Below are 20,482 nucleotides of genomic sequence, written 5' to 3'. Positions count from 1 at the left end.
TCCCAGTAGAGACAGAGATCCATAAATACATTAATCTATGTTCATTTCTAAGGACAGGGACGTGGTTATTTTAAATAAAAATACAAAATAAAATCAGGTAAACTTTATTGTACTCTAACCCAAGCTAGCAGCAGTAAAGCAGTAAATACAACGAGGAGCCTCTTAGTGAAGGACATTTAGGGACATCGGCACAGTTTGGCCAGAGAACTTTACATCCCAACAGATTTCTGACGGTTCTAACGCATTCATGGCTGAAAATAAAAAGAGTTTTCCAGACAAGCTGAATGAAATAAACGGCCTCATATCGCAGAAGACCAACTCTGAGACCCGGAGATCTTTTCCTTTGTCTTGTCCAGACTTAAACGTTCCTAAACGTTTTGGTGCGCGCCCGCCCGGCCTGCCCGCCCACCCGCCCGCCCGCCCGCCCCCCCCCTGGCCGCCCGCCCTGGCCGCACCCAAACAAAGCAGCGTCCCGCGGCCAGGACCAATCCCAACGGCAGCGTCGGGGAAGGAGGACTCACTGAGCCACAGCAGATTGGGGGGATTTAGGGAGCTCGTCTGCCAGCAATAAAAGGCTGAAACAGGATACTTGGTGAGATTAATTACCTAGATAGGCCACGATAATGCCATTTAAATGGGAAAGTAATTAAAGTGCACCTTCCATGAAAATTATTCATTGCTGACGGATTGGGTGACAGACAAATCAGGAGCCATTTACAGAAAAGCTACAGGTTAAGTGCTCCGCGCTGCTGCTCCGAGACCACCGCCGCTTTATTGCAGCTGCTGAATCTTGCTGCTTCGCCCAGCTCTCATCAAATTACTGCCAGCATGCAAGGGGGGGGGGGGAGTGGAAAGAATGGGCTCCCAGGTAACGTAAAACCAGGGACAAATGCTACAAAGGAGGATCCGCTTAACTAGAAAACGACACTGGCTGCCAGTGGTCAGTGGGGACTCCTCTGAATCAATCACTCCCTCTGTTTAAGACCACCGTGGAAGATTAGGACACAAAACGGGAGAAATCAATGGCCGCATTGTTCCCCAAGTGTTACTTTCACAAATGCACAGAACGGTGTCCATTAAGTGATATAAAGTGTCAACAAAGTGGATATATAGGTTACCACTGAGCAGCTAGCTACGGATCACTGCTGTCTAGTCATCACCAAACGGCTCTGCAGCCTCTCGTCTCCAACTTTCTACTGCAGCAGCGAACTGGAGGACAGGAAGGCAGAGCCCGTCTGAAAATGCCTAAGTAAGGCCCAATATTTGATTCTCACCAAATGCAGAAGCACAGAGGCTGCTCTCAGACTGCTCAGCTTCTGTTCCTGTGTGCTGCTGCGCCGTCTCTTCCCCCTCCTTCCTTCTGCACCGAGAGATTCCACTGCCTGTTGTTCTCTCTCAACGTCTAAGTAGGTTTGTACACCTGGGACGCCACAGGATCATCCCACATTCACCAAATGTAGCGGAACAAATGAATGGAGAGAAATTAAAACTGGGGATGAACTCGTGAAGAACAAGGATAAGACAAACTGGGCAGATTATTTCCCACCGTCCCCTTATCGCAGACCAGAGCTTCCTTCTGTCTTCATGATACGAGTTGAAACGTAATGAAGGAAAAAGAGTGAAAAATGAAAATGTTCTTTCCACCGGAGCTTTGGGGAGTTTCACAGCTAGCTCGCCTGGTTCCATAAAGACCGAGCTGCTGCTTTAGCTCCGCTAGCGCAGTTCATTAGTGCTGATGAGAGAGATGTCAATCAGACGGACTCCAGAGTCACTCCACATCAGCTGGATGTTGTGATGTGGCTGCAGCATGGATCTGCCGTCAGGCAGCTGATCAGGAAGCAATCCCATGTAATGATCAGGTTGTCTGAGCAACATATTCTCCCTCTGACATCATTTACAGCGACGGCTCTGATCTCCAATCAGTCAAGCTGTCAAACACCTGAAATGATGGAATAAAAAATGTTCCTCCTTTCGATCCTTTTATTGACATTTAGCTGCCATCAACCTGAAAACATCCAGACCCAAAACCACCTGCAGAACGCTCTAGCATGCCTACAGGAAGCCGGAAGGGTCAATCTGCTGCGGCAGGAAGTTGCTTTCCATCACCAGGTCCTCCATGCCTCAAATGCGCGCACGCACGCACGCACGCACGCACGCACGCACGCACACACGCACGCACGCACACACGCACACACGCACACACGCACACACGCACACACGCACACACACACACACACACACAGCGAGCAGCAGCTTTACAAACGTCTGCAGTAAACTGAAAAGGTCTCAGCGGTGTTCCAACGACTAGCAAACATTCATGTTTTTGCTTGCTGAATGAAAAATTGTCACATTCTATATTCTAGACGTGTTTCTCTCCTCCTCTAGGTGTCGTAGTGCTGGAAGAAGTGCCTTGCTTTGTTCCACATCTCTCCCTCAATAAAGGAAGAGGTCTGAGGAGAGATCTCTGTGGGACACCTCTGGAAATCTGAACAAGCATGAAAAGCCAAAGACCTAAGCACGCAGCAGGAACGCTGACACGTTGCTACGTGCGTCACTGCGCTGACACGTTGCTACGTGCGTCACTGCGCTGACACGTTGCTACGTGCGTCACTGCGCTGACACGTTGCTACGTGCGTCACTGCGCTGACACGTTGCTACGTGCGTCACTGCGCTGACACGTTGCTACGTGCGTTACTGCGCTGACATATTGCTACGTGCGTTACTGCGCTGACATATTGCTACGTGCGTTACTGCGCTGACATATTGCTACGTGCGTTACTACGCTGACATATTGCTACGTGTTACTGCGCTGACATATTGCTACGTGTTACTACGCTGACATATTGCTACGTGCGTTACTGCGCTGACATATTGCTACGTGTTACTGCGCTGACATATTGCTACGTGTTACTACGCTGATATATTGCTACGTGTTACTGCGCTGACATATTGCTACGTGTTACTGCGCTGACATATTGCTACGTGCGTTACTGCGCTGACATATTGCTACGTGCGTTACTGCGCTGACATATTGCTACGTGTTACTGCGCTGACATATTGCTACGTGCGTTACTACGCTGACATATTGCTACGTGTTACTGCGCTGACATATTGCTACGTGTTACTACGCTGACATATTGCTACGTGTTACTACGCTGATATATTGCTACGTGTTACTACGCTGACATATTGCTACGTGCGTTACTGCGCTGACATATTGCTACGTGCGTTACTGCGCTGACATATTGCTACGTGCGTTACTGCGCTGACATATTGCTACGTGCGTTACTGCGCTGACATATTGCTACGTGCGTTACTGCGCTGACATATTGCTACGTGCGTTACTGCGCTGACATATTGCTACGTGTTACTGCGCTGACATATTGCTACGTGCGTTACTGCGCTGACATATTGCTACGTGCGTTACTGCGCTGACATATTGCTACGTGCGTTACTGCGCTGACATATTGCTACGTGCGTTACTGCGCTGACATATTGCTACGTGTTACTGCGCTGACATATTGCTACGTGCGTTACTGCGCTGACATATTGCTACGTGCGTTACTGCGCTGACATATTGCTACGTGCGTTACTGCGCTGACATATTGCTACGTGCGTTACTGCGCTGACATATTGCTACGTGCGTTACTGCGCTGACATATTGCTACGTGCGTTACTGCGCTGACATATTGCTACGTGTTACTGCGCTGACATATTGCTACGTGTTACTGCGCTGACATATTGCTACGTGTTACTGCGCTGACATATTGCTACGTGCGTTACTGCGCTGACATATTGCTACGTGCGTTACTGCGCTGACATATTGCTACGTGCGTTACTGCGCTGACATATTGCTACGTGCGTTACTGCGCTGACATATTGCTACGTGCGTTACTGCGCTGACATATTGCTACGTGCGTTACTGCGCTGACATATTGCTACGTGCGTTACTGCGCTGACTGCAATCATTAACAATTGCACTCTGTAACAGGACCATGACAACGCATAATGTTAACACAGATCCTGTAGCTTTTAGCATGTCTGCACAACCCCACCGAGACGTTTCCTTGCTCAGCTTTCTCAACAGCCAACATGTCTGGATAAATATTAATGGTAATTCGGTGCCCACTCACAAATGTGCTGGAGGAAAGCTAAGGTGGGAAGGGCCTACGAGGGCCTTGTCGGATGGTTCCACACTGCTGTTGACACACAATGAGGTGCTGATTGAAATACACTTCTAGAATTGGGAGACGGCAAAAAGGAAACAAACTCTCAAGATCAGGAGCTTCTGTTGAAGCACAGCGAGGTTGGAGCCACAGAGAATGAGGCCTGCTAACTTGCGTTCTGTACTTAAGGTCACTTAACGCGACACCGGGTGGTAATTAGGTTTGTGGGAGCAATCAGCACCTCGTACGGATTCAGCCTCACTCCTGGTATTTCCTTCGGTATAATTAGAGGAGGTGAGAATTCCTCATCAGATCCGTACGAGACTGCTTTCACGCCGCATTTCGGCTTCCAGCGTCTCCACTGTGAGCCAATCTTCATGCTGATTTCCATTCAGCAGGTGAACACAAGGCAGGATTTGACTATTTTAAGTTCTTTCACTGCTGAGGGCTGAAAGCACCTCACCACCCAAAGGTTAATCAATTCTGGATGATGAGCCATAAAAGCTTTAATAATGCAGTCCTTCTCTAATGAGCGGCTCTGCTCGGCCACCTTGGAAGGACTGATTGTTTTAGGAAGCTCCAACGTGTTTAAGTGTTTCCATCAGCTGAGAGAGAGCGGGGAATGCTTTCAGGACCAGTTCATGGTACTGACGTGCACTGGAACCTTCCAGCCACGGAAAAATCCACTTTCTGTTAACAAATAACCCGTTTAACCCTGGAAAGCAGAACGACCTCTCAGAGTCCAGCTGCGTCGGAAAGTAACCTAATCACACGTTCAATGTAGGAGTTCTTCTTTAAGTACGTCTCAGCTGCGTGTAAGATGGTGTTTTTACCTGAACATCCCTCAAAGGGCCAGATAATCTGTACACACACCCTCGCCCTGACGAACTGTGGACCCAGATTGAATCTGATTAGTGTGTTGCATGAAGGTCTAAACACTGTCAGAGCCTCTTCCACCCTGCTGGCTAACCAGTGAAAATATAGAATTATTCTTATGATTCTATTAAAAATCAAAGTCTTGTGGAGGTTATCAGATCCACTACCAGCCCGTCGTGCTGACTATGCTAAATGCTGCTACCGACTCTAAATGACAAACCGACACCGCGTGGGCCAACAGGCTGACGACGGGGAACGGCTTCCTGTTCCCGCAGGTTCTCTGGGTAATGGAGTCTTGTCAACACGGCGTGTGTCTGAAAGAGCAGGTGTTCATGCTTCTGCTGCTGTTTTTGTTGTGCGGGTCATCTTCCTCCAGACATCCTGGTGTCCGTGGCCCTGAAACGCCGAGGCACCTTCCAGCTCGCATCCCTGTCAGGAACTGAGCCATAAACATCCCCAGCACCGCACCCCGTCCATTCAGATCACCATCCTTCGCATGGCCTCTGCCTCCAACATACACATCTAGAAACCACTCTCTGGCAGCTAATGCAGCGCCAAGCTAAAATGAGGCTGGAGCTAGCTGGTGGTGGACTTCTCCCTCCATCAGCGTCTTTGCCGCCTTTGGGGTCAACAGTGTTTCATGGACGCTGGAGCGTGGAGGAGGAATCCTGCTGGTTGGATCCATAGAAATTATGACTAAAAAGGTCTGAGAGTTTGTCACTGCGAAACAGCATTTTAATTCCAGCTAATTCCCACAGGACTGAGCTGCAACACACTGCTAACTCCCCATGCCGCGGAGTCTCCATCACCGCTAAGCTAATCACGTTTGCCACTGCAGTGCTGACATACATATGAAATTAATCTGGTTAATATGCATGGTGGAAATATTATGCATCAGGCCATGTCCATTAATGTTAACGGAGAATCATTACCTAAGAATCATTACCTGAGAATCATTACCGCGGTTGCATACGAGAGCTTTTTAAAATGAAACTGTCAATCGGGGGCAAAGAGCAGCTTCATGCTGCCACACATCGCAGCCTGTAAACGGCTGACATCAATCTGATTTGGAGACGGGTCACATGACGGTGCGAAGCTGAAGGCCATGGCGTGACGACACATTATCACATCCAGCCTCAAGGTTAGCAGGAGCTCAGTTCGTCTCCATTTAAGCCTCAGAAAGCAGATGTAAGCCCTTCCCAAAGGTCCTTTTCGGTTTCCAGGTTAGTTCTCCACATAAGACAGCACAACCTTATTCAAATGGAAAGCTGCTTACCTGCTTGTCCTGTAGCGATGCTAACAGCTGCAAACAGCCTCTGTGTGCGGCTCAGCTCCGACACTCCATTCACAGCCTCCACCTCAACGGTGTAGTTGGCATGTGCGAGCAGATCCACGATGGTCACATAAGTCTCCACTAATCCTGCCTGTGCAGGAGAGAATCCTACGTTTGGCCCACACGGCACGCATTCCTCGGGCTCCCAGCTGCAGCGCCTGCATATAACCCTGTAGGTGACGTCGTTGCGACCACCGCTGTCGGCTGGGGGACTCCACTCCAGGCTAACGGTGGTCTGGTTGATGTTGTAGACCAGGTTCTGTGGTGCAGAGGGAGGTCCTGTCAGAGGTGGACACAGAGAAAGCCAGAATTAGATATCAGGGTGGCAAAAGAGTGACAGCCAAGTGTGTGCATGGACTGGATCTGAGCTGCCGCTGTTCTCTGAGACGAGGACACGGCAGCTCAGCCCAGAGCCAAACACTGACACTCCATTATAATAGGAGTCAGAGACAGAAAACTGGTGCAGGTACACCGTAAGGAAGCGAGCTGTGGCCGACACCAAGGTCAGCATGAAAGGCTGCCAGGTCCAGCGGCGGGGACCAAACAGAACAATGTCAGTCAGAGTTCGTTCTGCACGTTTTCTCATTAAAAGTCGCCCAGTCACACAACAGGCTTTCTCTGGTTTAGTCCCACCCGTCTGGCTTAGTCCCACCCGTCTGGCTTAGTCCCACCCGTCTGGTTTAGTCCCACCCGTCTGGCTTAGTCCCACCCGTCTGGTTTAGTCCCACCCGTCTGGCTTAGTCCCATCCGTCTGGCGCTCTGGTTTAGTCCCACCCGTCTGGTTTAGTCCCATCCGTCTGGCGCTCTGGTTTAGTCCCATCCGTCTGGCGCTCTGGTTTAGTCCCACCCGTCTGGCGCTCTGGTTTAGTCCCATCCGTCTGGCGCTCTGGTTTAGTCCCACCCGTCTGGCTTAGTCCCATCCGTCTGGCTTAGTCCCACCCGTCTGGCTTAGTCCCACCCGTCTGGCTTAGTCCCACCCGTCTGGCTTAGTCCCACCCGTCTGGTTTAGTCCCACCCGTCTGGTTTAGTCCCACCCGTCTGGTTTAGTCCCATCCGTCTGGCGCTCTGGTTTAGTCCCACCCGTCTGGTTTAGTCCCATCCGTCTGGCGCTCTGGTTTAGTCCCATCCGTCTGGCGCTCTGGTTTAGTCCCACCCGTCTGGCGCTCTGGTTTAGTCCCATCCGTCTGGCGCTCTGGTTTAGTCCCACCCGTCTGGCTTAGTCCCATCCGTCTGGCTTAGTCCCACCCGTCTGGCTTAGTCCCACCCGTCTGGCTTAGTCCCACCCGTCTGGCTTAGTCCCACCCGTCTGGTTTAGTCCCACCCGTCTGGTTTAGTCCCATCCGTCTGGCTTAGTCCCATCCGTCTGGCTTAGTCCCATCCGTCTGGCGCTCTGGTTTAGTCCCACCCGTCTGGTTTAGTCCCACCCGTCTGGTTTAGTCCCACCCGTCTGGTTTAGTCCCATCCGTCTGGTTTAGTCCCATCCGTCTGGCTTAGTCCCATCCGTCTGGCGCTCTGGTTTAGTCCCATCCGTCTGGCGCTCTGGTTTAGTCCCACCCGTCTGGCGCTCTGGTTTAGTCCCACCCGTCTGGCGCTCTGGTTTAGTCACACCCGTCTGGCTTAGTCCCACCCGTCTGGCGCTCTGGTTTAGTCACACCCGTCTGGCGCTCTGGTTTAGTCACACCCGTCTGGCTTAGTCCCACCCGTCTGGCGCTCTGGTTTAGTCCCATCCGTCTGGCGCTCTGGTTTAGTCACACCCGTCTGGTTTAGTCCCATCCGTCTGGCGCTCTTGTTTAGTCCCATCCGTCTGGCGCTCTGGTTTAGTCCCACCCGTCTGGTTTAGTCACATATCCGTCTGGCTTAGTCCCATCCGTCTGGTTTAGTCCCATCCGTCTGGCGCTCTGGTTTAGTCCCACCCGTCTGGTTTAGTCCCACCCGTCTGGTTTAGTCCCACCCGTCTGGCTTAGTCCCATCCGTCTGGCGCTCTGGTTTAGTCCCATCCGTCTGGCGCTCTGGTTTAGTCCCACCCGTCTGGCTTAGTCCCACCCGTCTGGCTTAGTCCCACCCGTCTGGCTTAGTCCCACCCGTCTGGCTTAGTCCCACCCGTCTGGCTTAGTCCCATCCGTCTGGCTTAGTCCCATCCGTCTGGCTTAGTCCCATCCGTCTGGCGCTCTGGTTTAGTCCCACCCGTCTGGTTTAGTCCCATCCGTCTGGTTTAGTCCCACCCGTCTGGTTTAGTCCCACCCGTCTGGTTTAGTCCCATCCGTCTGGTTTAGTCCCATCCGTCTGGCTTAGTCCCATCCGTCTGGCGCTCTGGTTTAGTCCCACCCGTCTGGTTTAGTCCCATCCGTCTGGTTTAGTCCCATCCGTCTGGCTTAGTCCCATCCGTCTGGCGCTCTGGTTTAGTCCCATCCGTCTGGCGCTCTGGTTTAGTCACACCCGTCTGGCGCTCTGGTTTAGTCACACCCGTCTGGTTTAGTCCCATCCGTCTGGCGCTCTGGTTTAGTCCCACCCGTCTGGCGCTCTGGTTTAGTCACACCCGTCTGGTTTAGTCCCATCCGTCTGGCGCTCTGGTTTAGTCACACCCGTCTGGCGCTCTGGTTTAGTCACACCCGTCTGGCTTAGTCCCATCCGTCTGGCGCTCTGGTTTAGTCCCATCCGTCTGGCGCTCTGGTTTAGTCACACCCGTCTGGTTTAGTCCCATCCGTCTGGCGCTCTGGTTTAGTCACACCCGTCTGGTTTAGTCCCATCCGTCTGGCGCTCTGGTTTAGTCACACCCGTCTGGCTTAGTCCCATCCGTCTGGTTTAGTCCCATCCTTCTGGTTTAGTCCCATCCGTCTGGCGCTCTGGTTTAGTCCCACCCGTCTGGTTTAGTCCCACCCGTCTGGTTTAGTCCCACCCGTCTGGCTTAGTCCCACCCGTCTGGCTTAGTCCCATCCGTCTGGCTTAGTCCCATCCGTCTGGCTTAGTCCCATCCGTCTGGCGCTCTGGTTTAGTCCCACCCATCTGGTTTAGTCCCACCCGTCTGGTTTAGTCCCATCCGTCTGGTTTAGTCCCATCCGTCTGGCGCTCTGGTTTAGTCCCACCCGTCTGGTTTAGTCCCACCCGTCTGGTTTAGTCCCACCCGTCTGGCTTAGTCCCACCCGTCTGGCTTAGTCCCACCCGTCTGGCTTAGTCCCATCCGTCTGGTTTAGTCCCATCCGTCTGGCGCTCTGGTTTAGTCCCATCCGTCTGGCGCTCTGGTTTAGTCACACCCGTCTGGCGCTCTGGTTTAGTCCCACCCGTCTGGCGCTCTGGTTTAGTCACACCCGTCTGGTTTAGTCCCATCCGTCTGGCGCTCTGGTTTAGTCACACCCGTCTGGCTTAGTCCCATCCGTCTGGTTTAGTCCCATCCGTCTGGCGCTCTGGTTTAGTCACACCCGTCTGGCTTAGTCCCATCCGTCTGGCGCTCTGGTTTAGTCACACCCGTCTGGCTTAGTCCCATCCGTCTGGCGCTCTGGTTTAGTCCCATCCGTCTGGCGCTCTGGTTTAGTCCCATCCGTCTGGCGCTCTGGTTTAGTCACACCCGTCTGGTTTAGTCCCATCCGTCTGGCGCTCTGGTTTAGTCCCACCCGTCTGGCGCTCTGGTTTAGTCACACCCGTCTGGTTTAGTCCCATCCGTCTGGCGCTCTGGTTTAGTCACACCCGTCTGGCGCTCTGGTTTAGTCCCACCCGTCTGGCGCTCTGGTTTAGTCCCACCCGTCTGGCGCTCTGGTTTAGTCACACCCGTCTGGTTTAGTCCCACCCGTCTGGCGCTCTGGTTTAGTCCCACCCGTCTGGCGCTCTGGTTTAGCCCCACCCGTCTGGCGCTCTGGTTTAGCCCCACCCATCTGGCGCTCTGGTTTAGCCCTGGTGAAGCGCTTTGAGTCTGCATTACTAGAATAGAAGTACAAGTCCATTTACCATCCTACTGTTTTCTGCTTCTATTCCTACTTTACACCCCGACACCTTGTGTTGAAGTCAGACATTAAAACACATTACAGAGCAAATAATCCAGACTTTCTGATCAGATGGAAGCAGATCCTTCATGGCTGACGAGTTTGGAAGCAACACCAGTAGAAATAAAGTTTTGGATCTGCTCACTGAGCTTTCCGTTAACAGTCTGGAGCTGCTGCAGGCGTCCCACATGTCAGCAAAGGACAGCTGCCACGTGGTGCAGACAGCATCTGCATGAGGAAAACATACATATATGACATGGTGCCGACCCCACAACGCCAACCTTCAGCCTGCTTCTGGGTGGACAGGCAGAAAGCCAACGAGAGCTCAGCGATGAAAGAGCTCATGGACACTTCATCAGTTCTGCTGTTTTGTGTTTAAACCGTTTCAGGACATGACACACGATAACCATTAATGTCATGCAAACAGGAAAAGCAGCTGGTGATTCATCCAGATGGTCCAGGGAGGTGTTTAAATCGTCATTGTTAGCAGGATAAAACCTGCAGCTGCTGTGGAAATGACAGCAGCAACAGTCAACAAGTCATGCTGCTGCATGCATCACGGCGGCTCGCCTCGTAAACCAGCTTAAAGGGCTCGAATGATGACGACTGTGCTACGACGTCTCCCGACATCCAGCAGACGACCGCGTTGGCATTTAACCCTTCACACAGCGACGTCAGCGCATGTCGTAAAACGGCTGCTGGTATCTTTCATGTCCTGCTATCGCCTTGTTCGGCCCAGATGGTGAAATAAACGGAAACACAGAGACGGATAGAGGACTGCATGTTGCAGGAACCTAACTTTCTTCTTGGAGAGTTCCGTCGGCTGTAGACGTGCAGACATGGCGTACTGACTGGAAACCCTATCAGCATGTCTGCTCTTCATGTTTCTGCAGCTCTACTAAAAACCATGAGATCATCCAGGTCAGGCCTGATCCTGTTCAGTCCTGATCACCATGAAGCTGCAACGGAGCCAAGAAGATCCTGCCATGGTCATCATTAACTCCGCATTAGCTTCCAAACTAAACACTGAGATGCTCCAAGTCCTGTGAAAAGGCTCATGAGTCCAACAGACACTCTCCGTATGTGTAGGAAGTCCATTTAGTGATTAAAACCTGCAGCGACAGAGAATGGAAACAAGGCCGAGGGGGGGTGGATATAAAGCTTTGTCCCTCCTCCTGTCCTGGCGTCTCTCCGTTTCCCGACATGTTGGTCTGGACCGTGATGTGAACCTGCACATGGTGAGCCCTCCACTGTCTGCCCGTCTACTCTTCCCTCCAGCTCAAGGGCTTGTCGCTCTTCCTCCTCTGTTCCTCTTTTTTTCTGTCTCTCACTCCCCCACTCTGTCTCATCTTTTCCTGTCCTCTCACCCCTCCTCCCAGTCAAGTTTCATTTCACGGATTAGGCTGCCAGAGCCCGCACAGCCTGAAACGTCTCAATCACTTACCAGCCTCCCTCCGACCGAGCATGGGAGATCGTGTCTGTGGCATGAATGTGGAATCTCCGTGTGCCGTTTATAGCAGCTCCATGCTAACGTGGCTTTGAAAGCAGAACTTTTGGTGAGAAAACGGGATCAGCGACTTACTAACAGTATAGAAAGCAGCTTTTAGGTCATGTTTCAGCCCTTCTTCGCTGCTAGTTGTAAGACCTGAGTAAATCCAGGCTTAAGAGGGAAGAATGGGCTGCTTATCAGCCTTGAGAGGTGCTTGGGGCTAACTTAACCCTCCACAGCCTATTAGCTGACCGTGCTCTAATTGGGGAGTGGTGGGGAGAGGAGCAGCAGGGGTCAGGGGTATTCAAATCGCCCATGAGGTAATCCTCCCTCTACAAATGTGTGTTGTGACCCTGTGACCTTGCCTCTAATGATGTGGCTGCAGCAGAACCTCTAAACGGACGGCATGCAGGAGGTTCTTTACCTCTTCAGAATCAGAGACCGGTTGGCTTGGCTTGCCTGGTGTGTGCTACAAGCTGGAACCAGCTTCAGGACAAACGCATGGCGGCGTGTGGACAGGGATTAATATGCAAAGCGTTGCTTGGTGTGTGTCACGATACACACATGTAGTGGTTTACCTCAGCTCCCACACAGAGCTTTCACTCGCATGCAGCTGCTGGAATGCAAAGAAAGTTGTAGACTCCTATTGCTGCATGTGGCCCCGTGTGGGTCCGTGGGGCCGCGTGGGGCCCCGTGTGGCCCCGTGGGGCCGCGTGGGGCCCCGTGTGACCGCGTGGGGCCCCGTGTGACCGCGTGGGGCCGCGTGGGGCTGCGTGGGGCCCCGTGTGGGTCCGTGTGGCCGCGTGGGGCCGCGTGGGGCCCCGTGTGGCCGCGTGGGGCTGCGTGGGGCCGCGTGTGACCGCGTGGGGCCCCGTGTGACCGCGTGGGGCCCCGTGTGACCGCGTGGGGCCGCGTGGGGCCCCGTGTGGCCGCGTGTGGCCGCGTGTGGGTCCGTGTGACCGCGTGGGGCCCCGTGTGGGTCCGTGTGACCGCGTGGGGCCCCGTGTGACCGCGTGGGGCCCCGTGTGGCCGCGTGTGGCCGCGTGGGGCCCCGTGTGGGTCCGTGTGACCGCGTGGGGCCCCGTGTGGCCGCGTGGGGCCGCGTGGGGCCCCGTGTGGCCGCGTGGGGCCCCGTGTGGGTCCGTGTGACCGCGTGGGGCCCCGTGTGACCGCGTGGGGCCCCGTGTGACCGCGTGGGGCCCCGTGTTGCGACCCACAGCCCAGACAGCCGAGGGTTACGGCTTTCTGTTGTCTGTGAAGCTTGCTGGAAGTGGTTGCATTCGGTATTTGCATGGTCTCATCTGATTACAGCGAGGATGCAAAAACCCGCGGTGATTTCCATGGACTTTACATGTGCATGACCGGGACGAGCAGAAAGACAGCAGGAGACACGGCGTCACGTCCACACACAAAGCAAACAACTGCTGGAAGCCTCCAGAAGGCCTCAGATCGCTGACACGCTGCCAGTAACCTAGAATGGTATGATGTACACGGAACAACGTGGCGTCTGCATGTTCACTGTAAATTTCCTGTGATTTAGTTGTTAAACTTTCCATGAATAGTTCAGCTGCTCGACGCGTTCTGGTAAATGAAGCCAGTCTGAATGAAAACGAAGCAGAAAAAGGAGCCTGTGGCTCATTTTGACCTTTTTCACCACCGTCTGATGCAATGAGAATCTCAGAAACAGTTTTTTTGTTTGCTTTTGAAAAGGCAACAGGACCGACATCCAGAACTAGTCTTTCCACGGTCCTTTCAATGTTTATTCCACCATTTGTACAAAGAAGTTTCTCAAAAAGGAAAAACTCAGTTCAAGATGAAGTCTTCTTACTTCCTGCGTCCACAGAAAGCAGGGTCCTCCCATCAACGTCCCGTCTGCTGCATCAGAGCCATTCTCCTACTGTCTCACATTATAAAATATCCAGCAGAAGGAAAAAAAGGAATTTGGTGCCAAATTCAACCTTTTGTCAAACAGCAGCATTTCCACTCTGAACACCAGTCCATCGTTTGTAACGGCTTCAAAACTTTCGCAGCAGGAGCAGCCACGGCTGTGCCATGACCTCCATGCCGACCCTGCAGGTGTGTGTCTGTCAGGATGGAGAAGCTACAAGCAGCATCAGTCCAGCTTTGCTCCCCGTTCAGGCCAGCTGAGGGGAAGAGGCTGCCTCCACGCTTCCCCCTCAGTCCCCACACAGAGGAGCGGTTTTATCCTGCCGGCTCTTTCTGATATCTGAAGGAAACGTGGATCAGCCAACAGAAAACAGGAAGAAATGTTGGTTTTGCTGCTGTAAAGAGCCCTGCATGCTCTGAACCAGATTCTGGTGTTTATATGACGGACCGGCGAGCTGTCCAGGTGTACCCCGCCTCTCGCCCGAAGGCCGCTGGGACCCGAAGGCCGCTGGGACCCGAAGGCCGCTGGGACACGAAGGCCGCTGGGACACGAAGGCCGCTGGGACACGAAGGCCGCTGGGACACGAAGGACGCTGGGACACGAAGGACGCTGGGACACGAAGGCTGCTGGGACACGAAGGACGCTGGGACCCGAAGGCCGCTGGGACCCGAAGGCCGCTGGGACACGAAGGCCGCTGGGACCCGAAGGCCGCTGGGACACGAAGGCCGCTGGGACACGAAGGCCGCTGGGACACGAAGGCCGCTGGGACCCGAAGGCCGCTGGGACACGAAGGCCGCTGGGACACGAAGGCCGCTGGGACACGAAGGCCGCTGGGACACGAAGGCCGCTGGGACACGAAGGCTGCTGGGACACGAAGGCCGCTGGGACCTGAAGGCCGCTGGGACACGAAGGCCGCTGGGACACGAAGGCCGCTGGGACACGAAGGCCGCTGGGACACGAAGGCCGCTGGGACACGAAGGCTGCTGGGACACGAAGGCTGCTGGGACCTGAAGGCCGCTGGGACCTGAAGGCCGCTGGGACACAAAGGCCGCTGGGACCTGAAGGCTGCTGGGACACGAAGGCCGCTGGGACCTGAAGGCCGCTGGGACACGAAGGCCGCTGGGACACGAAGGCCGCTGGGACACGAAGGCCGCTGGGACACGAAGGCCGCTGGGACACGAAGGCCGCTGGGACACGAAGGCTGCTGGGACACGAAGGCTGCTGGGACACGAAGGCTGCTGGGACCTGAAGGCTGCTGGGACACGAAGGCTGCTGGGACCCGCTCCCTGCGACCCGTCGGACCGAGCCGTTAGGATCATGGATGAATGATTTTTATAAGAATCATCTATAACTTTGTGGGTTCGATAATATGGAAAGTCCCGTTGAAGGAGCGGAGCTTTGGCGAGATGTTGGTTCTGCAGCTTGCTGAAACCGGGTCCGGTTGTAGCTGGGCTTGCTGGTAGAAGTTGCATTTAAACTGGTTTAACAGGACCAACTGGTCTGGTCCTGTTGTGCAGGAACGCTCCAGCCTAATGGCTTCCTAACTGCACGTAACTGGACTACAGCTGAATTACAGCACGTCCACATCAGCGGTTCTGATCCGATCCGAGTCCGTTTGCTGGGAAAGTCGCTTCATTTGGGGAAATCTGAAACGAGTTCTGATCCGGACCAAACAACCGGACTCGGTCGGCCTACAAACGCAGAACTCGGTCCGTTTCAACTACAGGAAGTGGACTACAAACCAAGTCCCTTCCTGCATGTGGCGTAGCGTTGCATTGTGGGTAAATCCATAGCGATGGTGTTAAGGGCCCTCTCTGCCTCGTCTGGTGTTGCGTCCATTGTTGCAGTGGATTTCTGCAGGATACTTGCATAAGACACAATAAAAACCCAAAACAGCCATAGTTTGGTCTCCATGTTTAACTGGCAGGTGGAGGAAACAGAGTTTTCTTCTTCACGTCGGTCTGGTCCTCTCTTCTGCTAAATACTAGTGCAGCGCCCCCTCTGGTGGGAATGGGGAGATATTATTCTAATGGTTTGACTGGTTTCACCAAAGTGCAGCGTGAACACGGTCCGCATGGATACACCCTCCTACAGCTGGACCCGGTCCCCGACCGGACCCAGTCCCCGACCGGACCCAGTCCCCGACCGGACCCAGTCCCCACCGGACCCAGTCCCCGACCGGACCCGGTCCCCGACCGGACCCAGTCCCGACCGGACCCAGTCCCCGACCGGACCCAGTCCCCAGTGGAGTCTAGCGGACTGTCCTGCTCTGTTTTTACGTCTTCTGCTGGAAGTTGTTGCTGAAAAGCAAAAACTTTGGATGTTTCTCTCTCTGCTGCTCCTCCACGTTCCCCAGCAGCTCCAGGCGGGGTGGCTCCTCCGACGGTTGAGGTGGGACATTTATGAAGGGCTGCTGCGGTGGGGGGGGGGGGGGGGGGGGGGGGGGGCTCGCTTGCACCAGCAGCTGTTGCATGGTTGATGAGCAACTCTACAGCCTGTCAACAACTTCAGTCTGTCTCTTTCCTCTGAAGGCCGCACACACTCATCTCATCCTTCGCTCATTAGCATATGAATAACATGGACAAACATTCAACAAACAAAAGCTTTCGGTGCCTCCGCACCACTCGGCACACCGCATGGAAAACAATGCGACATTTCTGGAACATCTTTTCTCTTCTTTATTCAGCATCTTATTTATATTTCATGACATTACATCTTCATCTGACTTCTACTCAAATCCTTAATCTCTGAACGGCAGGGATCCAGCTCGCCGCTTCGCTAAGGCCGATCACATGGTAGCTTTGCAAACCTCTATTTTAAAAATCTGTCAATCAAGATATTTATTCAGCCACCGCAAATTCATTTTCATTTACTATTCACTCCTCGGCTGGATGAGGCATGAAAAGGGAATCACAGAGACTATTGGTCACACCGACTTACTCCGGCTGTGAATGAAGAAACAGACAGAAACATGGAAACTGTGCCGGAGCGGTGACGAGGCGACAAACGGTCTCCGACCAGCTGAAAAGACATATTTACGTTTAACGGTGCGAGGTCGGCCACTGCACACCCCAGTTAATGAAAATGAATAATGGAAAGTGTGCATTAGGCAACTTCTGTAATTACTGTGCTGCTCGGCCAAGGTGATTACCGCGAGGTAACAGCCAGAGGACACGCGGCAGGGGAACACGCCTTCTACACGTACACGCACACACCGCCCTTCATCAGCGTTAACGTCCCATCACGGCAGTCGGACAAGAGAGTAATGGGCCTTCACCCAAGTTTCTTCTGCACCACGGAGAGGGAGGGGGAGAGAGAGAGAGAGAGGGAGGGAGGGAGGGAGGTAGAGAGGGAAGGAGGAAGGGAGAGAGGCAGAGAGACACCTCTTCGGATTTACCAGAAAACAATCATATTAGAATATGGTACTATATTTGTTTCAGATTAGATTATATTGTTAAAGTTCCAGCTCAACCTGGAAGACGGCATAGTGGAGACGGGAGGCAGAAGAACAGCGTCCGCACCGTCGCTCCATGACAACCAGTGCGTTCACCGCCGCTCCATGACAACCAGCGTCCGCACCGTCGCTCCATGACAACCGGCGTCCGCACCGTCGCTCCATGACAACCAGCGTCCGCACCGTCGCTCCATGACAACCAGTGCGTTCACTGCCGCTCCATGACAACCAGCGTCCGCACCGTCGCTCCATGACAACCAGCGTCCGCACCGTCGCTCCATGACAACCAGCGTCCGCACCGTCGCTCCATGACAACCAGCGCGTTCACCGCCGCTCCATGACAACCAGTGTCCGCACCGTCGCTCCATGACAACCAGCGTCCGCACCGTCGCTCCATGACAACCAGTGCGTTCACCGCCGCTCCATGACAACCAGCGCATTCACCGTCGCTCCATGACAACCAGCGTCCGCACCGTCGCTCCATGACAACCAGCGTCCGCACCGTCGCTCCATGACAACCAGCGTCCGCACCGTCGCTCCATGACAACCAGCGCGTTCACCGTCGCTCCATGACAACCAGCGTCCGCACCGTCGCTCCATGACAACCAGCGTCCGCACCGTCGCTCCATGACAACCAGCGTCCGCACCGTCGCTCCATGACAACCAGCGTCCGCACCGTCGCTCCATGACAACCAGCGCGTTCACCGTCGCTCCATGACAACCAGCGCGTTCACCGTCGCTCCATGACAACCAGTGCGTTCACCGCCGCTCCATGACAACCAGCGTCCGCACCGTCGCTCCATGACAACCAGCGTCCGCCCCGTCGCTCCATGACAACCAGCGTCCGCACCGTCGCTCCATGACAACCAGCGTCCGCACCGCCGCTCCATGACAACCAGCGCGTTCACCGTCGCTCCATGACAACCAGCGCGTTCACCGTCGCTCCATGACAACCAGCGCGTTCACCGTCGCTCCATGACAACCAGCGCGTTCACCGTCGCTCCATGACAACCAGCGTCCGCACCGTCGCTCCATGACAACCAGCGCGTTCACCGTCGCTCCATGACAACCAGCGCGTTCACCGTCGCTCCATGACAACCAGCGTCCGCACCGTCGCTCCATGACAACCAGCGCGTTCACCGTCGCTCCATGACAACCAGTGCGTTCACCGTCGCTCCATGACAACCAGCGTCCGCACCGTCGCTCCATGACAACCAGCGTCCGCACCGTCGCTCCATGACAACCAGCGCGTTCACCGTCGCTCCATGACAACCAGCGTCCGCACCGTCGCTCCATGACAACCAGCGTCCGCACCGTCGCTCCATGACAACCAGCGTCCGCACCGCCGCTCCATGACAACCAGCGCGTTCACCGTCGCTCCATGACAACCAGCGTCCGCACCGTCGCTCCATGACAACCAGCGCGTTCACCGTCGCTCCATGACAACCAGCGTCCGCACCGTCGCTCCATGACAACCAGCGTCCGCACCGTCGCTACATGACAACCAGCGTCCGCACCGTCGCTCCATGACATCCAGCGTCCGCACCGTCGCTCCATGACAACCAGCGTCCGCACCGTCGCTCCATGACAACCAGCGTCCGCACCGTCGCTCCATGACAACCAGCGTCCGCACCGTCGCTCCATGACAACCAGCGTCCGCACCGTCGCTCCATGACAACCAGCGTCCGCACCGTCGCTCCATGACAACCAGCGTCCGCACCGTCGCTACATGACAACCAGCGTCCGCACCGTCGCTCCATGACAACCAGCGTCCGCACCGTTGCTCCATGACAACCAGCGCGTTCACCATCGCTACATGACAACCAGCGCGTTCACCATCGCTACATGACAACCAGCGCGTTCACCATCGCTACATGACAACCAGCGCGTTCACCATCGCTACATGACAACCAGCGCGTTCACCATCGCTACATGACAACCAGCGCGTTCACCGTCGCTCCATGACAACCAGCGTCCGCACCGTCGCTACATGACAACCAGCGCGTTCACCATCGCTACATCACAACCAGCGCGTTCACCATCGCTACATCACAACCAGCGCGTTCACCATCGCTACATGACAACCAGCGCGTTCACCATCGCTACATGACAACCAGCACGTGCAGAACAGTGTGAAGGTTAACGTGGCAGAAGTATTTATCAGGTTGGGTTAAAAATCGGTCATCGGTTTAAAGCAGATTGAACTGGTATTACTCTGAATTAAAAAACTCGAGTGAAACACATCTTGTGCAGAACAAACAACCCGAGCAGGTTTCCAGATGCTGGTTTTACATGCTGACTATTAATATTTCCGACACACAACTTTATTTTTTCATATTTAATTTATTTATTTGATGTCTCTGCATTTGATCATATTCTTATTTTAAATTTTTTTACTTTTTATTTTCTTTTAAGTTTCTTTTATTCATTTTCATCTATATTTTCTTTTTAAATTAATTTATTTTAATGGGGCTAAATGGGCCCAACACCTGCCCAGGTGTACCTGTGTTTGCCTGATGATTGGTGGAATAGACTCCAGCTTTATTTTAGAATGATTTTTACTCGTTTCATTCATTTATATATTCATATGTCAACGCATTTTATTTTGTTTCTTCTTACTTATTTAAGCTAATTTTTTTTGTTTATTCATATTTATTTATATACTTATTTTTTTTAACTTTTCATTTTCTATGTTTTTAAGCTTATATTATTTTGTTCATTTATATAATATAGCTTATTTAAAATTTTGATCTTATCACATTTTTATTTTGTTTATTTTTTATTGGTTTTATTTATTTGTTTGATTTTATGATTTGTTTTAATCAATTTTATTTTTTAACAAGTCCTCTGAGTCATGTGTGAAATCACACATTTTCTGTTAATTGCAATCGATTTCATTACTTTGTTATTGACAAACTGTAAACGTTCAGAAACTTCAAGACAACGTCCATCAATAAAGACATCTAGAAATGTGACAAAAGAAACCTGGATTAAATCTCCAATCTGAGATCTGATTATTATATATTTAAAAACAAACAAAAATCCCAGCAAGTGATGACACATTGAAGCTATCTGCAGATGTCCTGAGGGGAAGGGGTGTGTGTGTGTGTGTGTGTGTGTGTGTGTGTGTGTGTGTGTGTGTGTGTGTGTGTTATTCTGCGACGGCCGTGCAGCAGCGCTGACAGACACTCCTCTCCCACAGTCTGCTGCATGTCGTACCAAACATGTGAGCGGCACCAGAAACGTCCCAGATTCTGTTTTAGCTTTTGGACAGAAGCCGCCGCCTGACTCTGGACGCGCCC

At 53.2% G+C, this 20,482-nt stretch overlaps 1 protein-coding gene across 1 annotated transcript in view; it reads right to left on the bottom strand.

Annotated features, from left to right (window-relative positions):
- Positions 1-20,482, bottom strand: part of epha7 (eph receptor A7) — a 110,366-nt gene that overhangs the window by 49,339 nt on the left and 40,545 nt on the right. The window contains exon 5 of the mRNA XM_079255875.1: positions 6,319-6,654. Within this exon, the coding sequence (XP_079112001.1) occupies positions 6,319-6,654 (336 nt within the window). The remainder of the gene's footprint in view (positions 1-6,318; positions 6,655-20,482) is intronic.

Source organism: Telmatherina bonti (genome assembly GCF_933228915.1).
Source record: "Telmatherina bonti genome assembly, chromosome: 16".
In the NCBI taxonomy this organism is placed as follows: Eukaryota; Metazoa; Chordata; class Actinopteri; order Atheriniformes; family Telmatherinidae; genus Telmatherina; species Telmatherina bonti.
The sequence above is the reverse complement of the archived record's forward strand: the minus strand, read 5'-3'. Positions and strand labels throughout refer to the sequence as shown.